This window comes from Acinonyx jubatus, chromosome B3 (genome assembly GCF_027475565.1).
Source record: "Acinonyx jubatus isolate Ajub_Pintada_27869175 chromosome B3, VMU_Ajub_asm_v1.0, whole genome shotgun sequence".
Taxonomy (NCBI): domain Eukaryota; kingdom Metazoa; phylum Chordata; class Mammalia; order Carnivora; family Felidae; genus Acinonyx; species Acinonyx jubatus.
The window spans coordinates 18,972,151-18,985,910 of record NC_069386.1 but is presented as its reverse complement, the minus strand read 5'-3'; the positions used below and the strand labels follow the sequence as shown (position 1 = coordinate 18,985,910).

The 13,760-nt window shown below is 49.2% G+C and overlaps 1 protein-coding gene across 4 annotated transcripts in view; it reads right to left on the bottom strand.

Moving 5' to 3' along the window:
* LRRK1 (leucine rich repeat kinase 1) overlaps positions 1-13,760 on the bottom strand; it is a 131,954-nt gene that overhangs the window by 41,179 nt on the left and 77,015 nt on the right. For all 4 annotated transcript variants that reach the window (XM_027067925.2, XM_053223631.1, XM_027067926.2 and 1 more), the window contains 7 exons: positions 11,595-11,821; positions 10,236-10,363; positions 9,959-10,122; positions 8,999-9,136; positions 6,245-6,357; positions 5,075-5,151; positions 125-254 (listed from right to left, as the gene is read on the bottom strand). In XM_027067925.2, coding sequence (XP_026923726.2) covers positions 125-254; positions 5,075-5,151; positions 6,245-6,357; positions 8,999-9,136; positions 9,959-10,122; positions 10,236-10,363; positions 11,595-11,821 — 977 coding nt within the window. The remainder of the gene's footprint in view (positions 1-124; positions 255-5,074; positions 5,152-6,244; positions 6,358-8,998; positions 9,137-9,958; positions 10,123-10,235; positions 10,364-11,594; positions 11,822-13,760) is intronic.

Below are 13,760 nucleotides of genomic sequence, written 5' to 3'. Positions count from 1 at the left end.
CCTGCTGCTTCCTGGTACATAGATGGCTTCTCTTTCCCCATGTCTGTGTCCTCAGATGGGTTACAGGACACTCTGCCTCCCCGGGCCAGAAGGGCCAGTGCGGCTGCTCTGGCTGGGTACTCACTTTCCCAAGTAGAGTTCTGATAAGCTCTTCAGTAAGCAAACCGAGGGAGGGACTGCATCCAGATGATTGTCGTTCAGACAAAGGACTTCCAAAGACTCACTTAGGAAGGCCGGAAATTCCAGCACACCGGCTGCAAAGAAATGGCAAAGCAGATTGGATATTTGCAGATAATTCTGGACCGTCACAGCCTGGAGGCCAGGTGGCCATACAAAATGGTGCATCCTCTGGAGGGTATTTTGGGCAAGGCAATCTGAATGAGGTGCCCATCTGACTGACCCAGGGATTCTAATTCGAGGGAATGGTCCTACAGATGCCCTTGCCCGTGTGGCAAAGATGCAAAGACAGGACACTCGATGGCACACTGTTTGTAACAGCAAAGACAAAAGATGGCTTACATGTCTGCCCCAAAGGGGGGTAGCTAATGAATAATAGGATAGTATTCAACTATTACAAAGCATGGGGCAGGTCTACACATGCGGGTATGAAGTGATACTCACGAGCTATTGGTGAACTGAAAAGCAAGGAGGTGGCATCAGGCATCTAGAAGGCTTAACTTGTGACTCACCAAAACGTGTGCAGGCATGTGAGCAAACACACTCATGCATTTACATGAATGTGTTACATGTATGTGCAGTATATGCACATGGATATGCTATCTGATGCTGTTTATGTGCACACTACACAGGCACACAGGTATATAAGTGTGCTATATGATATTATAGGCGTATGCACACACACCACCCATATACGTGCATTTTACGTGCTGCTATAGGCATGTGGATACACACAGGCACGTATGCACGTACGTGTTCTACAAGTATGTTAGACACAAACATATCCGTTACCAGAGACACAGCAAATTCCGTGGTTGTCTCTGGGGAAGGGGATGACTAGGAGGCTGGATATTCATTCCATACCTTCAGCACTGTTCAAAAATTCTGTTTACTGCGGACATGAATTACCTCTCCAGTTAAGAAAGAGCCAGGCAACTAGAAAATAATACGATGGGCTCAGTTTTTAGGCTTCCTAAGATGGCATTCTCTGAAAAAGTAGCCACCTCTCTAGTACTTCAGTGATTTCATTAATTAGGCTAATTAGGAGATTCCCATTAAAATCATGTCACATGTGCTCTTTCCAGGGGCACCGGAGGGTGGGGGCGGAGAAAGACCGTGGCAGGGAGCTTGGGCTTGTACTCTGATGGGGATGAGAGGCTTAGGTTTCTAGCAGAATCTCTGAAGTGCCTTATCCTCCCTGGTCAGACACAGAGGGGGGCAGGACTGCAGGCCCCCAAGGGTCCCTTTCAGCTCCAGCTCTGAGAACTCAAGATAAAAGACTGGCCCAAAGCCCTCTTCTCCAGCCTCTGCCAGCCAAGCAAGATAGAGAAGCTGGGATTCTTTTGTTGGGCCGAGCGACTTTCCACTGTCCTTGATCACAACTTCCTCCCTGTCCTCTGGCTCTCCTCCACACATGTAGCTGAGGTATCAATGCTAATGGGGGTAACCTGGCATCAGAGAATGTTCCGGGAGAGACGATAACAGAATACTGAAAGCAGCGCCCGGAAAACTGACCCAGCTAGCAGCCACAGGGAGGGGACTCAGTGAAGGGGCTCCTTTAGAAATAAAGGTGTAACACGCTTTCTAAAGAAAATGGATTTGGACATAGGAAGATGCTCAAAAGGACTTTCTTTTTGTCCCCCCAGTGAAAAAGAATGATCAACTTCAACCTGCCGCAACACACGCACGATAAGAAAGGCTCCCTTTCTACCCAGAGAACGTTCTCAACACCTGGCCTCTGTGCGTCCCGATTTTCCAGTTTGACCTCGGTGTTTATGAAGCCTCTCTAAGTAATGGACAGAGGGAACAAGCAATTACCACTGCAAACAGAGACAGCACCTGTCATAGAGTTCTTGGCCCGGTGCAGAAACTATGGAAACGGGGCTGTGCGAGCACAGCTCGAGGTATTTATGAACTGTAATTATTTATTCATAAGTAATTTATGACTCTGCTGGTCTGAATTTTACCGTAAAAACGGCTGTCCAAATTATTTTTGGACAAGGCTGCCACACAAACATGACTACTTGAATGTACATAAATCTCCTCGGAATTCTACTCTCCTTCTGCAAATAAGTTATCTTTTATAGATAATTCCTCACCCAAGGATCAACAGCCCTGAGAGAATCGCCCCACTGAGTGAGAATTTGCAATCCCAGGTGTGGGCCTCAACTCACGAGGCGAAAGTTAGGAACTCAAGCGGACTTTGTCGTGTGCTGATGCCCCGGCCCACCTCTGCCAGGGAAACTGCCAAGCCGTGTGGCCCCCCTCACCTCGCTCCCCAGACAGGCTCCTCAGGGGCCACCGGCAAGGTCATTTTCCAGAACGGTGCACGCTCCAGTTACGCTGCTCATGCGTGCCTTTGGCCTTGCGCTCTGGTAGCCTCATGAGGGAGTGTCTGGTCCCGCTCAGCGTTGGGCCCACCTCCTTCTGCGAGGCCTACATTTCTAAACCGGAGACACCTTTCTAATCCACTCATGAAGTACGAGGCTCAACCCGCAGCAATGGAAACATGACTGAGATCCACCTCCGCTACACTTCCCGTGTGTTATCATCCCGTTTGGGCATCGATGAGAAGAAAGGGTGTGTTTCTCTTTCCTTCCAAGTGAAATCCTTATGTCTGGACTCAATTTCCAAAGTCCCAAGGCCCTTCATTTTAAGAAGGACCGGTTATGAGGGGCGCCTGAGTGGCTCAGTCGGTTGAGCGTCTGACTTCCGCTCAGGTCATGATCTCATGGTTTGTGAGTTCAAGCCCCGCATCAGGCTCTGTGCTGATGGCTTGGAGCCTAGAGCCTGCTTCAGATTCTGTGTCTCTCTCTCTCTCTCTCGGCCCCTCCCCCTGCTTGTACTCTGTCTTTCAAAAATGAATAAAACGTTAAAAAAATTTTTAAAAAAGGACCGGTTATGAAATTCCTAATTGTGTGCCCCAGTAGTGGTTCGAGTCCTCATCATTTGTTACAGGGGCCATTTGGACTTCCTTTTCTACAAACTGTTTATATCCATTGCCCTCCCCTGTTTTTTGTTTTTTTTTTGTCCTATTGGTTTGTCTTTACAAGAAAAAACAATTTGTAAGCAGTCTTTGTATATTAGGACTTAAGCCAGTTTATGTTGCAACGATTTGTGTTGCAAACATTTCTTGTCTGTTTGCATTTTGACTTGGTTTATGATGCCTTTTACCGAACAAAGCTTTCATATTTCTACAAAGCCCAAGATTTTGGTCCTTTTCTAAAGACTTCTGGGTTTCCCGCCTAGTTTTTAAAGGTCTTCTCCACTCCCAGATTATACATATATTCTCTTAAATGCTTCTTGTTTTCTTTTTCTTTTATCTGTAAATCTGAAATCCACATGGAAGTTTTCGTAGTTGATATAAGGAAGGGACTCCAGCCTTGTGATTTTTCCCCTTGCAACTGGACAGGCAGTTACACCACAGTATTTACTAAAACAATAAAACATTTTTTCCCTACCAAATTGAAATTCCACCTTTGTCATATACTGAATTCCTATATTTACTTAGGTCTGTTCCACTGCTGACATGTTACTTTTTCAATCATATGTAAATACACACACTCATACGTGACTGCTATATATGCATATATCCATATATATACTGAACATATCAGTTCATCAAAAGGCGTAACAGGTAAACAGACCATTTGGGTCATGCCTGCAATATGTCTTGGCCTCTGGCATTTCTCGTCCCCATCTTACACCATCTGTACTGAAAGAGCACTTGCCAACATAAATCGAGCCAAAGAAGAACATTATGTTACATTTCAAATGACCTAAATATTGGTTCCGGTTCTACGGGACAGCATCCTGAGGGATATTTCTGTGACCCCTGCTGGGTTTAGAAGTCTTAGTTTTCAGGTTAAAAAGAAAAGGGCCAGCTGAATAGCTCCAGGGACAGGTTCACACCTTCCCCCATACCTCACAGAAGACAAAATGAAACCAGAAAAATTTGTTTTCCTGGAATATTGTCTGCTGAACTGCCTGGTTTTAAGACCAGTAAAAATACTCTAAGAAAAGTTCTGTTTCTGATGAATTTGGGGGAAGACCGTAAGCCCCCCACAGAGTCTCAGGCTGGCCAGGATAGCATGCGGGGGTGGGGGTGGGTTGACTGTGTGCCCAAGTGGACTTCCCGTGGATGCTACGGTGTGGCAGTAAGGACTTCACAGTGCTGCCCTTCCCAGCCTCAGGGCTGGAGTCCCACAGTGCTGGGCTGAAAGCTGGTTGTCACCGAGCAGCCGTGTGACCTGGCCATATCAGCCAGGTGCTACAGACTGAACTGTCTTCCTCCCTTCATATGTTGAAGCCCTAACACCCAGAGTGATGATACTTGGAGCCTTTGGGAGGTAATTAGGTTTAGATGAGGTCATGAAGGTAGGGTCCCACGATGGGATTAGTACCCTCACAAGAAGAGACACCGGCGGGCTCAGTCTGTGGGTAGGTCCTTGCGAGAACACAGCAAGAAGGCTCTCACAAGGAGCCGACTATGCTGGCACCCTGATCTCAGACTGCCAGCCTCCAGAACCGTAAGAACATAAATTTCCATTGTCTAAGCCGCCCAGTCTGTGATGCTTTGTTATGGAAGCTTGAGCTGAATGCAAGACGGTGGAAGCCTCAGTTTCCTCACCTGCAAAATGGGGAACCCCAATCCATACCTCATGCTGTGGGCTTTCAAGAAAGGCTCTAACACGTGCACCATATCTAGGGCGGTGCTCGCTCATGGCAGACCCACCCACACAGCAGCTACCAGCCTCATCGGACCGCAAGCAGGAGAGGGGACTTCAGGATACTTGCAGGCCAAACTGGGAGAGAAAAGCCCCATGCAAGGGCGACCCCCGGTGGTGGAGCAGGGAACACCCGCCCAGCTGTCTCCTGCCCGCACCGCCTTACACACCTGTCTCCGTCCCAGAACGCTGGCGCCCTCTGGTGGTGAAAAAGGAAATACGCTTTGTTTTAAGTCCGTCTTCATTTCTGCCGGGGCCAAAAACAAAAAAAGGTCAGATTTTGAGGAAAGCATGGCAAAGACATTACTATTTTGCTGTGATTATACAACGCCAAGCCATGCAGAGATAAGGGAGAAAAGTCGATCAGCAGGATGTTTGGGCTCCCCTGCAGCTGCTTTGTAAGCACCCATAGCCCCTGACCGCTAATTGCACTAGTGACGTTCACAAGTCTTTGGGGGAAAAAAACCTCTAAAGGAGGTGATCAAACACTGGCATGATCAATGATGATTTCCTTTCTTGAGCTTCTCCATTTGAGGCAGATGTGAGCGTTTCTGTGCCTGGCAGGAAGGCCTTTTCCAGTGGCTCTTCCATATTACACATTCTCACAGGAGAATGTGTACCCCATCTCTTTGTGGGGTAAATTCTGCTAAGAAGTGGACTTCAGCAAATGAAATTGGGAGTCTGGTCTCCAGGGCCCCAAGGACCAGCTGTGCTCATCTTCAGATTTTCCTGTTTTATTAGAAGGCTTTGGGAGTGATTTTTATTCATTGGATGCTCATTTTGGCTAGTGATTGGCCAAAATTTTGGAACAGAATGACAGGTTAGGTTGACATGAGAAGAGTCTCCTGGAGCCTTTAAAACTTAGAGATGGCAGGACACTGTTTTGGGTGAGTTGTGACCCTTTCTTCCAAATTATGTTTTGAAGTCCTAACCCCCAGGACCTCAGAATGTGACTGTATTTGGAGGCGGGGTCTTTAAAGAGGTGCATGAGTTACAATGAGTCATACAAATGGACTCTGATCTAGTCTGACTGGTGTCCTTCTAAGAAAGTGGAGATTAGGACACAGGGAGACCATGCGAGACACAGGGAAAAGGTAGTTATAATATTCAGGCCAAGGGGAGAGGCCACAGGAGAAAGCAACCTTGCTGGCACCCTAATCTCAGACTCCCAGCCTCCAGAGCCACGAGGAAATAAAAGTCTGTTGTTTGAGCCCCCCAGCCTGAGGTACTTTGTTATGGCGGCCCTAACACACCAAGGAAGGCACCAAGCCAAGGGTCGGCTTGGCTGTGGTTACACGCACATTTTCGAGCTCGCCAGGGTAAGGAGACCCCATGCTTACTTGCCAAATTGGTTTCTGGAGAGATCCAGGGTTTTAAGTTGTCTACAGGTCCACTTATCTTGAGGTGGCAGCACCATGAGCTGGTTGCCCTGTAACCTCAGGAACATGAGGGCCTGGGAAGGAGAGAGACAGAGAGAGAGAGAGAGAGAGAGAGAGTCAAAGGTACCATCAAACACCAAAGGGAGCAGAAACTGAAGAGAAAGGTCATGTGCCTGACAAAATGCACAAATGATTGTAACGGATTCACTTTAGCAAAGATTCCAATAGTGTGGGGCTTCATAGTCTCTTAGAACTCGGAATTATATTGGGGCACCTGGGTGGCTCAGTCAGTTCAGCGTCCGACTCTTTTTTAATTTTTTAACTTTATTTATTTATTTTGAGAGAGAGAGAGTGAGGGAGGGGCAGAGAGACAGGAAAACAGAGAGAGAGAATCCCAAGCAGGCTCAGGGCTGCCCGCACAGGGCTCGATGCCAGGCTCGAACTCACAAACCGTAAATCATGACCCACGCTGAAATCAAGAGTCAGACGCTTAGGTGCCCTGAGTGTCCGACTGAGCCACCCAGGCGCCCTGAGTGTCCGACTCTTGATTTTGGCACAGATCATGATCTCACGGTTGTGGGATGGAGCCCCACAAAAAAAAAAAAAAAAAAAAGAACTCATGAAATTGTATCAGATACAGCACATGGGACAGTTTATACACTATCCTTCCCTCCAGATCAATGGGAGGGAGGCAGTTCATTTCAGGCTGAAAGGAGTCCAAGTGCTTCTCAGCGCTGGGCCCTCTTAAGAGTAACAGTTACTCATGGGCCCGTCCTGGGAACAGCAGCCGATGCTGAGGGTCCTGGCGGCCGAGGCATCACACCCCAGGGGAGGGGGCTGCTGCACAGTGCTGGGCCCCCTGCCTCCTGTGACCTCCTCAGGTGATGTCCCTGGCAAGGGCAGGGTGGCAGGGACACAGAGGGTCATCTGCCCCAGCTGGGTGACCTCTGCTGGCCAGGTGCCTGGCACCACCCGTGTGCCTGCGGTGCCCCCTGGTGACTACCTGGCCCTCGGCCCTCTGTCCACCCACCAGTCACAGAGGGGCACCAACTCTACCCTTGGACTTGTAACGTGTTTTACTTGGGAGTACAGGGGGCAGATTGTGACCTTTTTTTTTTAGGTTTTTATGTTTTAAAGTTTTTTTTAACGTTTACTTTTGAGAGAGATTGAGAGATTGAGAAAGAGAGAGAGAGAGAGAGAGAGAGAGAGAGAGAGAGAGAGAGAGAAAGTACAAGCGGGGGAGGGGCAGAGAGCAAGGGAGTCACAGAATCCAAAGCAGGCTCCAGACTCTGGGCTGTCAGCACAGATCCCGATGTGGGGCTTGAACTCATGAACTGCCAGACCATGACCTGAGCCAAAGTCAGACACTTAACTGACTGAGCCACCCAGGCGCCCCATATTGTGACCTTTCTTGATGCCACCACTGGGGACACCGACTATCCTGTCCTCTACGGTGGTGGCTCAGCAGTGTGAACAGGCTGCCTGCTTTGAACTCCTTACTCCATGCACTTGTCTCTTCCCTTGTCAAAGGGGGTCCATGCCACCCCCACCATCACAACCAGCTTGTCACCGAAAGTTGTACAGGGCCTCCCAGTACACTGGGAGGGGAAGACCGCAAGCAAACATGAATTCCTCCGGGGCCGAGCAGTAAGGTCCCAGACAGAGTTCTTTCCCTCCTGATTTGTGGCTTCTGGCCCCACTAGGAACCAGAAAACCGAGTCAGCAAGCTGCTGGTGGGAAGAAATGGACCCAGAGCTGGGGGCTGATCCAGGTGCTCTCCCCAAGGGCGGAGCTGGGGCGGTGGACTGAGCGTATGGCCCGGGGCCCCCCTGGGGGTAGCAGTGACTTCTGTCCCCATTGAAACATGTACACCTTGGGGCTTGAGACTCGATGCCCATCCTCCCTGAGAACACACAGATGCAAGGTACCCTCCTGGCCTTTTTGGGGTCCCTGAACATGAGGGGAAGCTTCACTTGTCCCTGCAGGAGAACCTGTGGGGGCCCAGGTAGCCGGTGTGGCAGGACTGGGGGCCGAGGCCTGTGCCCTCTGCCCGGGGCTGCCCTGATGCCTTCCGGCAACACTCGTCAGCCCCAGTCTGGGGCGGGACCCAGAGCCAAGGGATGAATATGATCTGTGCTCTAGGCCTTTAGGGGCTCCCATTCGAGTGGGGGGAACAGGTCTGCATATACCCCAAGATAAGAAAGCAGCCCGTGTTGGTGGGTTGGGTGGGGCGGGGGGACTCTGGACTGTGGCAAAAGGCACTTTCCTGAATTCACATCCAAAGAAGCTTCTAACCCTCAGGAATTCCAGCTGGGGAGGGAGACAGGGGTGGGGGATGGGTGGGGACAATAAGGCCCCACCTACAGTGCTCCCTCCGCTCTGCACACAGGCCTCAGTGGGCCCCGTGGGGGCGGGGGCGGGAAGGACACAGCCAGAGCAGGTCAGACAGAGGGCTGCTGGGCTGTGCTTACAAGTTTCAACCCTGCAGAGTCCTGGTGGATAAAACCCCACGCTCCCCCTTCCCCTTCACATAGCTGTTTTCATTTGGCTCACTTCCTCCCAATCTTTGCTCATAAACATGCACATTTTTGACAGCTCAACATTTTTTGTTTTTGGTCTCAGAAGCTCAGGAGAAGCATGTGGATTGCACTGCAATGTTGGAGCGATTTCCTCACAAAGGCTGAAAATGAGAAATAGAGGGCCTGTTCGACTCACATCGAGCTGGAAAAGCCCCAGGGGGACTTCTTTGAGAGCGTTTTCTGAGAAATCCACATCCCTGAGGTGGTTTTTCCAAAAGACAGCCATTTTGTCTGGTAGAGATTCCAGGGCATTTTTGGATGCTCTACAACATTTCTAAGAGTTCGACAAGAAAGAGAATGAGACATTAGTTAGCTTGTCAAGTGCCGGGGGGCCTAGGAGAAAGACCGTTTCCAAACCTGATATTAAAAATCAGAATGCTACAATAAGCTTCTGTCATAAGTGCAACGGAGTCAAGACGCTACAAACTGTTATTGTCCCGTTTTCCTGTCCTTTTGCCCCAAGAAAGGGACGGGAATGGTTTCCTGAGGGAGACAAAGGTGGCTCATAGTCCTTTCCCTTCATTCCAGAACATCTGGCCCATTGTCCTTGGAAATAATGGCATCATTCAGGACCATGCTCCAGAGAGGAACCGTTTCCCACACACATATGTTTCCACCAGAATGTTAATGCTAGTGACAGAGAATTTCTTGGTTCAAAACCAATGGCAATAAAACATAAATATTCTTTATGGTATTCCATCTGTTTTAACAAGCAAACTTCCCAAGAAGCAAAACCACCATTTAATTGGCAGTGCTGTGGAGGCAGATGATTTCTGCTTCTTTATTCTGATTTCACAGCTATCTGAAAGGAATTGTGCCCCCATTCTGGGGCAGAAGTCTTCCTACACTGGACATGTGAGCTGTGACTGTGGAAAGTTCTATGGGCGTCATGGCGTGAACCTCAAGCCCGGAGCCAGGCGCTGGCTCTCACGTGAGTCACCTGCCTGAGACACTCAGGGGCTGGATGCTCTTGAGGGACACTTCCGAGGGTAAGAGGGGGACGGCAGTGCTACTACCCAGTGTGGCCACCCAGGGGGCGCAAGTGAGCGCACTGAGAGAGCCCTGGGTAATGACCAGCTTCTGGCACAATACTAACCAAAGGGCAGGCCCAGGCATCTGGAAACATCTTCAGGTTATTTCTGGAGACATTCAGATAACTGAGTGACTTGAAAGAATGAAGGAAAAGGGCAGGGAGTTCCGTCAATTTATTGTTAGAGATGTCGAGTTCCTGCAGCTTCCGCAAACCGATCCAGTTAGTGGCTAGGGGAAAATAAATAAATAAATGCATCAGTAAAAAAACAAACAAACAAAAAAGGTCCTATCAAGAAGTACACCACAACAAAGTAAGTCAGGTTACTGATGATCCAACCTACCACTTTCTTCTTCAAACAACTTTTCCAAGTAGTTTTTTGAAGCTGTCAATTTTTGAAGTTTTAAGAGGTGCAAGAATCCTGGTGGGAGATGGGGCAATTTATTGCTGGAAATGTCAATTTCCAGGAGCCTGTGGTTGGGGAAGAAGGAAGGCAAGGCATCAGAACAAAGAGGTAAAGCATCAAGGTTCCGTGTCTCTGCACATGTATTTCTCTTTTCCCCTCGCACCAAGCTAAAGAGTGTGGGTTGAAAATGCAGAGTAGGATTTGTATTCATTGCATTAACTGTGTAGACAAAGAAAATCAACTGTCTCTTTGGTGGGCCGTGGTCTCACTGACTCATAGGGTTGCAAACCTTTCTCACTATATGATAGCAAAAGAAGCTGGTGTCCTGAAAGTTCCTGGAAGGCCACAGGGCGGTGCTTTTAGGCATCTGGAACCTGGTAAGGGACCCCCGCTCAGATGGCACTTGACCTTTAAATGTTTGTGTGCAGTTGGGGCGCCTGGGTGGCTCAGTCGGTTAAGCGTCCAACTTCAGCTCAGGTCATGATCTCACGGCTTGTGAGTTCGAGCCCTGCATTGGGCTCTGTGCTGATGGCTCAGAGCCTGGAGCCTGCTTCGGATTCTGTCTCCCTATCTCTCTGCTCCTCCCCTGTTCACGCTCTGTCTCTCCCTCTCTCTCAAAAATAAATAAACATTAAAAAAATTAAATGTTTGTGTGCAGCCTTCTTCCTCATGGGTTATGTCTGACCCTATGCTCTTTGCAACATTCTCCCTTAACTTTGCTTAGAGCCTTAGCTCTAAGGTTCAAGTCCTTCGGAAGTTGGGGTTTTGCAGGTAGGTATCATCAGTACATCCATGTGCTGCAAGGGGAAGGTGCAGACCTGTTCCCACGCTCTCCCTCCCCCCCCCCCCCCCCGCAAAAGGAGACCAGGAGTTGCCCACACTATCCACCTGCTGTTAATTCTTTCTATGACGCCTTTCTCACTTAACTTTCCCTGGGAGGTGGAATAAAAGCTTTGCACCAGCCAGGAGTATTTCAGCATCCTCTGATTCATGTGTGCGAGACCAAGACTGGATGTCTCAGGCAGGCAGGTCTGCGTGGCCACCAGTGGGAGTATAAATGTGGGCTGGACAAACCCCCCCTCTAGACTTCTCTGCGTTCACCCCAAAAAGCGGGGAGGCCTTATTCCTCAGAGCTTGTATAAGGGCAGGCAGAACTTCTCTGCCATTCCTGAGAGTTTGTTTTCAAAACCACAAAGGACACTTAGGGAGTACGTGTAGGAGGAGGGCAGTGGTGGCGGCTGGGTGCGGAGGTCCCCATCCCCACTCTGGGGGGGCCTGCGTGGGCCGAGTGCCCACCTGGAACAGATGATTTCATCCGATGACTGCACACCAGGCAGCTCCCCCAGGTGGTTGTTGGAGAGGTTCAGCTTCCGGAGGTTGATGAGTCCCCAGGGGATGACGGAGGGGAGGGAAGACAGGCAATTGGCAGAAAGGTCCAGCTCTGTGATCTGGCAGGAGATGTCTATGAGCCAGTCTAGATCCACCCAGGGCAACTTGAGATGGGACCATTTCACACGCAGCGCCTGGATTTGGAGAAAGGAGAAAAGCACCCACGGATGGTGAGCCCACGGCCAACGTAGGCTTGGGATAAAGCAATGGTTTATTCATGTGTGAGTCTGTCTGTTCATCTCGGCTGGAGTCCCTGGACGTCAGGATCTTGGCTGACTTGTAGCTGGCATTGGGGACGTACCTGTTCCCATCTGCACCTGTGTCTCACAGGTAATCTCTGCAAGACTCCACCTCACTCTCCGGCCTCTAGAGGGAGCAAGCGTTACCTCTCACAGGGCAGGAATCAGCAGGAATGGCACCTGCTGTGTACAGGGGGGAGGCCACCCACACTTAGAGGAACCTCCCCAGACTGGAGCAGAAGGCTCAGAAGGCTGAAGGTCTTCTGACCTCCCTCCAGGGGCCTCTTCCCTGTGATTAGAGATGCTGCTGCCGGCAACATGGCAGGCCCCATGTTGGGTGCTTTGTGGATGGGCTTGCTGAGAGAGAAAGAGAGAGAGAGAGAGACAGAGAGAGAGAGCAAGAGACTGAATACACAATGGCCAGGCCATATGTAAAAAAATGGAACTTTGACACACAGGCAGCAACCTGCCCAGAAAACTAACCCCCTTATCTGTAGTAACCAGCCCAGGAAGCCAGCCTGTTCTAAGCCAGACTCATAGGAAGCCAAGCCTCCATGGCTAACATCAATCCAGGAAGCTACACAATAGCTTCTGGAACAGTTGAACTCAAATCGCCAGGGCTTGACTCATAATGGACAGCTTCACTAGTCTTTGGCCCTATGTCCAACTTAAACCAACCAGAGAAAGCCAAAATGCTCCCCCAACCAAACATGTAGAACACCCCTCCCCCGCCCCGCTTCTATTTAGCTGCCTCCAGCCTTCCCACTGAGAGCCTCCAGTTGGGAAACACCCAAGGCTTTCCCTTTTCCCCACTATAAAGCTTTCTCACTCTTCTGCCAAAACACAAGCAAACGTAGTTGACTCCCTTCCTACAGCAAGCTCGGAATAAATCGCCTTTGCTTTCCTCATCAGGTTAGTTTTTGTTTATTTCCACAAGGCAGAGTCAGAAAGGCCAGAAGCTTGCTGGTGTGTGGTGGTAAAAAGAGATCTGGTAAAAAGAGATCTGGTTAAGTACGCACGAACAGGGCTTTTCTCTTTCTTCTGGATTATCAAAGAATTTGGGGCTCAGTTAGGTTTCGGGGGGGGCGGGAGGAGGAAATCAGCTTCTGGGCTTGTTTCTCCAAAGCAGCTGGAAAGGCGTATGAGAAAATTAGAGGAACAAAAACCAGGGCTTGGCAGATGGGAAAATGTATTCACCAAGCCCATGGCGGGAAAGACCAGTAATAACTTGGGGTAAAGTTTGCTTTCAAAATTGGCAGCAGCAGACTACTTATGTGGCCACTAGATGGTGATAGTGTGTCGTCTTTATCTCCTTAGCTGAGCTGTCAGGATTGGAAAGGGTCGGTCTATCACGCCCTCTCAAAGCTCTGGTCTTTGAACCAGGGGATGAAGGACTGTGTCTCTGTCTTATCTCTCTCTCCATTCACGTGGATGAAGAGGGACAGGTGATAGCATACTGGATTTCAGGACAAAAGAATGGAGTTTTAACTTCAGCTGATTTTTAAAAAAAGACAAGTCATTCTATTGCTGTTTCTATTGTCATTACTGTTCCCCCCACAATTTTTTATTTTGAAAAAGTTCAGAACTGCAGAAAAGCTGAACTTGGACACAGTGAGCACCCCTAAAATGCCCTGCCCCTAGGTACCACTGTTACTCTGTTGCCACATTTTGCTTTCTCTCCTTTCTCTCCACAGACACTTTTCATTTTTTGCGGAATCATTTCCAAGTAAATTAGCGCCATCAGGACACTTAACCCCTAAATACTTCAGCATGTATCTCTGAAGAACAAGAATATTTTCCTAGGTGACCTCCATTATTTATCATTTTCAAGGAA